This window comes from Hipposideros armiger, unplaced genomic scaffold (assembly GCF_001890085.2).
Source record: "Hipposideros armiger isolate ML-2016 unplaced genomic scaffold, ASM189008v1 scaffold_806, whole genome shotgun sequence".
In the NCBI taxonomy this organism is placed as follows: domain Eukaryota; kingdom Metazoa; phylum Chordata; class Mammalia; order Chiroptera; family Hipposideridae; genus Hipposideros; species Hipposideros armiger.
This window is the reverse complement of record NW_017732156.1, coordinates 382,500-388,456: the sequence shown is the minus strand read 5'-3', so window position 1 is coordinate 388,456 and position 5,957 is coordinate 382,500. Positions and strand designations below refer to the sequence as shown.

General features: G+C 37.0%; 1 protein-coding gene across 3 annotated transcripts in view; it reads right to left on the bottom strand.

Annotated features, from left to right (window-relative positions):
* Positions 1 to 4,189: 4,189 nt before the first annotated feature.
* Positions 4,190 to 5,957, bottom strand: part of COMMD6 (COMM domain containing 6) — a 14,035-nt gene continuing 12,267 nt past the window's right edge. For all 3 annotated transcript variants that reach the window (XM_019628692.1, XM_019628693.1, XM_019628694.1), the window contains one exon: positions 4,190 to 4,531. In XM_019628692.1, coding sequence (XP_019484237.1) covers positions 4,481 to 4,531 — 51 coding nt within the window. In that variant the 3' untranslated portion in view covers positions 4,190 to 4,480. The remainder of the gene's footprint in view (positions 4,532 to 5,957) is intronic.

Here is a 5,957-nt window from a genome sequence, read left to right as displayed (position 1 = left end):
TAAGTGTATACCCTTGATATGATGTGAAGAAAATGGTACTAGATCTCTGTGACCTTCCTCTCAAATACCCATCACTCCAGTCCAGGAAAAACGTAAGACAAATCCCAACTGAGGCACTTCCTACAATATACCTGACCAGCACTCCTCAAAAGTGTCAAGGTCAACAAAAACAAGGAAAGTGTCACAGACAAGAGGAACTTAAGGACACGTGACAACTAAATGTAACATGATGTTCTGGATGGGATCCTGAAACAGAAAAAGGATATTAGATACAAACCAAAGAAAACTAATGTATCAATATTGGCTCCTCCATAACAAATGTATCAACTAATGTAAGATGTGAATAGAGGAAACTGAGTGTAGTTGGGATATTTGGGAACTCTCTATACTATCTTATTTTTTCTATAAATCTAAAACTTCACAAAAATAAAATTTATTTTTTAAAATCTAAAGTACACATGCATACACAATATTTTTTTTTACAAATTGTTTAAAAAGATAATTCTGCTTAAGCACTTTTAAAAACAAGCCACCAGTATGTTGTAAGTTTCTATCCCTTTTTTAAAATGTGACTGTTTTGCCTTCTTTCCACATAAATATGATTATGTTAATGTGTCTTGGTAGCAGAGTATGTATATTAAAATAGTTGTGTTTTGCTTGATAAGCTCAGGCGTAAATCTATTCCTTTTGGAAATTAAAAGCTCATTAATACATCTTCAAACTTGAAAATCAGTTGTTTTCCAAAAGGTAATATTGAAGTGAAATGTTTGAAACTTGAAACACATTTTCCCACAGAAATGTTATTACAAACAGTGATTAATTCCCAAGTAAACCCAGTGAAGCTCACTACATTCATTATAAGCAAAAAGACATTTGCAATGAAAACAGTATAAAACTATATTATGAAAAAAAATGCCTTTTAGATTCAAAGATAAATTTAAACATACAATTTACATTTATTTTAATCAATTCCATCACCAGTGTTTGAGCCAGGGGCTCACTTTGGGCCTCTTTGCATGGAGCCTTCAACACTGCACATGAGGAAAGGGAGGAGAGTGGAATGGAAGGCGTTACACTGGGGTGGGTGGGAGATGGAAAGGCCCTTTGAACAGTTTTAGAAAGCAAGTATGTTGTTTTAACCCAGATGTGTGTGTGTGTGTGGGGGGGGGAAGGCGCGTGGGTTCTACTGTGCTTTCTGGGAATACAATGAAACTGGTGTCCCACAGGGTGGAACGGATAGAAAGGACTTGGCTTCTCATAATCCTAGAGTCCTTAATATGCTATTATCCAAAGGGTGGGTAATAGGGTGGTCGGTAAGCCCGAGTGACCAACTGGCTAACTCTTCAGGCTCCTGGGATCTGAGTTCACAGGTGGGCAACAGCAGGCTTTGGACCTGGGCTCCTCACAGCAGTGTGCTGCCTAACAGAGGACAAAGAAAGTGGATTTACATAGACCTGCGGAAATGCTGCCGGAGTGTGACGAGGACATAGATTTCCAACCTGGATGATCAGAAGAGGGAACAGGCGAGAGCTAGAAATGAAGTTTCTTGCAGTGGTGCCAGCCAAAATGTTAGACCCAGCTGTAGTCAACATTTCTAAAGCACACCGAGGCCTCCTTGGATGTATTTCAGGTTGTCTATCCTGGTTTGAGGAGGTCCTTCACAAATACACACTACACATTTGTTAAAACAAATAAGAAAACATACCATTAAAAAAACTATAGGAACTTTTCAAAAGCATACTTAAAAACAAATATTTTTTAAAACCATATTTTTCAGAACACATCAAGGACTTAAACAACAACAAAAAATTTAATTGTTCTTCCCCTCCTAGATACCATTTCCACCAGGGCTTACAACCTGGTAGGCTTCCTTCCTTACCTAAATTCCCATTAAGTGTTAAAATGTGTATGAATGCACTTTTACACCATTTTCTAAACCATAACAATATGTACAGAATTGATATCTCAAAGGCAAACCTTAGCAGCTGTATGACATTCAATAGGTTATGCCAAACTTATTCAACCATTTCCTTATTCACAGGTATTCTTTGCTGTTTCCTTTATTTTGCTTTTTGCCACTGGAAAGGCTACAATAAAAATTTTCATACATGTATATTATTCAGGTTTATGTTCCTGTTGTAACAAACTCTCAGCAGCTTACCACAATAAAGTTTGTTTCTAGCTCACACCACAGTCCGATGCTGTTCTTTTGCAATGTGTCTCCAACAGTGCTTTAGGGATCTATCTTATTATGCTTTTGCTATCTTAGGTGACTTCATTTCCAGCAGCAAGGATGGGAGAGGGCTTGGAAGATGGCAAAGAACAATTTATGAGGAAGACCAACTGTGGCTCTTAAGACACTTCTGCCAAGATTCCATTGGCTACAACCCAATCATGTGACCCCAACCTAAATGCAAGGGAGGCTGGGAAATGCAGTCTTCCTGTATGCCCAGCAGTAATAGATGAGCATGTAACTAATTTTGCCAAATATCTTTATATATTGGCGGCTTTATTCCAAAGGATATATTCCTAGACTGTGAAATTTGTATATGATGTGTGTGCATGCAATCACTTTGCAAAAAGACTTTTATAATAACTTATTTCTGCCAGCAGAGTAAGAACGTTCAGCAAGCACCATTCTTGCCAAGTGCTAAAAACCGGGAAAGTCAGTTGACCAGATTTGTGTGTCAGCAGGGTCCTGGTTTAACTTCCACTCAATAAAAGGCCTTTCATTGTAAAGTTTGGAAGGCTGAAGAAAGCAAACAGCCTTTATTTCATTACACATGTTGACAGATGGCAGAAATGGCACATACAGTGGCTCCCAGGTGATGGATGTCCTTCCTTGTGGAGAGATGACTGGCTGGGGCTTTCCCTGAAATTCTTGCACTATTGGGTTTTCTAAACCCAGCAATTTCTCCTGACGTGTTGCTTCAGTGTTTCTGAAAATTTAGTGAACATCTAATTTCTTGTATAAAACCTCTTTCTACTTGAAATATTTAAAGCAACTTGTTTTCCAGACCAAGAATTAACATATACATCAACCTAGCATTAGCATTTGTGTTTGTCTGTTTATGGCCCTCTTTTTTATCTACATATTTTTTAATTCTTTTTTTTTTTGAAGATTTTTATTGGGGAATTGGGGGGATGGGAACAGTGCTGGGGAATTGGGGAAGGGGAACAGACAAGTTTGCTGTCCTTTTGTTCTTCAGTCTAGTTGAGGAGGATGTTGCTTCACTGGCCCAAGTTGGCACCATCATTACGCTCTTCCCGGGCGAGGCAGATCAGTTGCCGGCTTCTGGATGGCCGCTCACTGTGGCTGCTGGCTGCTGGCTACATACGGTAGCCCATGGCAACCCACTGCCACAGGGGCTGCAGCCTACCCTGTCGCCGGTGACTCACGGCAGCCCAGCTACAGGTCGAGCTGTTGTTCAGCATCTTAGCTGTAGAGGGCAGTGTTCACTGGCCCTCATATGTGGGATCCGAACCAGGGCCCTCTGGCGTCCCAAGCCAGTTCTTAACCATCGCGCCACTCGGCCGGCCCACATTTTTTGATTCTTATTTTTCAAATACATTTGTGTATTATATTACACCTGTGGGGTTGCCGTCTTCCCAAGCCTTAGTTTACATAAATACTCTCTAAAACTTCTAAGTCCTCTTTCTGTCTAGCTAATTAAGTCATTAAACCATTTGGAATTTGCTTTCACATTTGTTGTGACTGCTAGCATAATTTATTAAATAAATGACATTTTCCCACCCAAATGAAATACCATCCTTGTCCCAAATGTCTTGATCTATTTCTAGGTCACAGAGTCTATTCCAGTTATCTATTTGTTTATTCCTAAGCAATCCTATGTGTTGACTGTTGAGGTTTTATAGAATATTTTTAGAACTGGTTTATAAATTTAAATTCAAAGGAGAACATCTAACACAATAACTTGTACTACCATGTTAACTCAGTTGTAGATAGAACTCAGAATAAAACTTATCTTTCTATCTTTGTGCACGTACTTGAACTTTTTATAAATATTAATAACACGAACTACTGAATGCATGGCTAATATAAGGGGTAATGGTCAGTCCTAACCCGCTTCCAAATGTTTGAGAAAAGCCTCACTCTTTTCACTGATTGCTTTTATAATAAGTGAATGTTAAAACATTGAATTTGTAATGTTAGTTATCCTTTTCAATGTTTTCAATACTCAAGTGTTTATTTTTTTATTGAGATATAATTCACATACCACTAACTTTGCCCTTTAAAGTGTTCAATCCAAAGGCTTTTAGTACAGTCACAAAGTTGTTTGTCAATTACCACTGTCTAATTCCTGTTTGTCTGATTTTTTTATTATTTAAAAAAAAGGAAAAACAAAAGTGCAATTGTCATTCAATAAATATCATGTGATCCTTATGCAGCTTTGTTGCAGAAAGTGAAATCCATGATTTTAGGATGATGACAGCAATTTATCAACCAAGTAATCAGTGTTCACACAGTTTCAATAACTGCAGCAATTTCCTTGAACTGTCTGTAGAAATTCTGGAGAGAAAGGGAAAAAAAATAGTATTAATTTTGATCTTAGAGGTAATTTAAGTAGTTCTTTTAATAATATTTGACTGCCAGAAGCTATGTAACATATTAAGATTGTACTTTAATGTTACATACTCAACAGTTATTGAAGGTTACTCTAAGCAACAAACAGGTGCAATTTGGTACTGCAGGCAAAAATACTATTGCAGAGTTGTATAATTAGCTCATGACTAAACTCAAATAACACACAGAAAGTTTGTTTGAGATCACAACACAAAGATTCATTAGACACTCAGCGCTGTCTTGGAAACTGAAGAGAAAAACAAAAATGACAGGTTGGTTCCCAGGTCTCAAATCACTTTAGAGGTAGTGAAAGACTGGATTTCAGGATGTTAGGGGCGGTTTTGTTTAAGATATGGGTTCAACTACATTAGTAGAGACCCAACATCGACAATGGCTTGAATGGTAGAAGCCCATTTCTCTTTCATTTAAAAATTGATCTAGTCTGTTGGTTCTCCTATAGAAGTTTTCTTTTTTTCAAATCTCAGATAAGACAGGGATCAAACAAATTCTGTCTTCCTTCTCCTCTCCCTGCTGGGAAGCTAGGAGGCAAATCTGAAACTTAACCTCAGCAATTAGGACATCCTCTAATGATTTACATGTTTGTATTTTCCTTCTTTTTTGTTCTTAATCCTCTATTTTGCTACTTAAGAGTATATGTATTTTGCTATAATTTATATGTAAATTTGCTATGGAATGAAGCAGAATGTCACTATTTCTTGAAAAATATATACTGATTGTCAAAATTTCAGCTACAAGAAAGATATAAATTAAAAGCTCAAAGAATGTTCCTTAGTGCTCAGTCCTGTAATGTGACTAATGGGCTGTTTACATGGTTAGCTGTTAAGACAACCTTTAAAACTACCTTTAAAAGAGTTTCCCCCTTTCTGATTTTTTCCTATGAGAAAAAAAACAATTCTAGAGGTTGAATTAGAATATGAATACTGAACCATAAAACAGGAATTAGGCCGGGATTGTGAATTACAAAAAGGATGGAAACCTATATTCTCTTTTAAAATTGATTTGGTCCTTACAGTCAGTTGAAGGCTACTCACATATCATAATATACTATGTTTATTTCCTTTTAACCAAGTCCTAATTCCTTCCACGACACTAACTAGCATTAATAATGTATCTGTGATCATTATTTTTTGTTCTAAAGCAGAGATACATGTTTTAAAAGAAAGAAATGAAAGGGGGAAAAAAACCTTAAAATGTTATTTGTAATACAGAAGCGCCATATGATCCAGTAATCCCACTTCTGGGTATCCATCCAAAGGAAATAAAATCACTGCACTCCTATGTCCATTACTCCCAATAGTCAAGGTATGGAAACAACCTACGTGTCTGTTGACAGATGAATGGATAAAGAAAA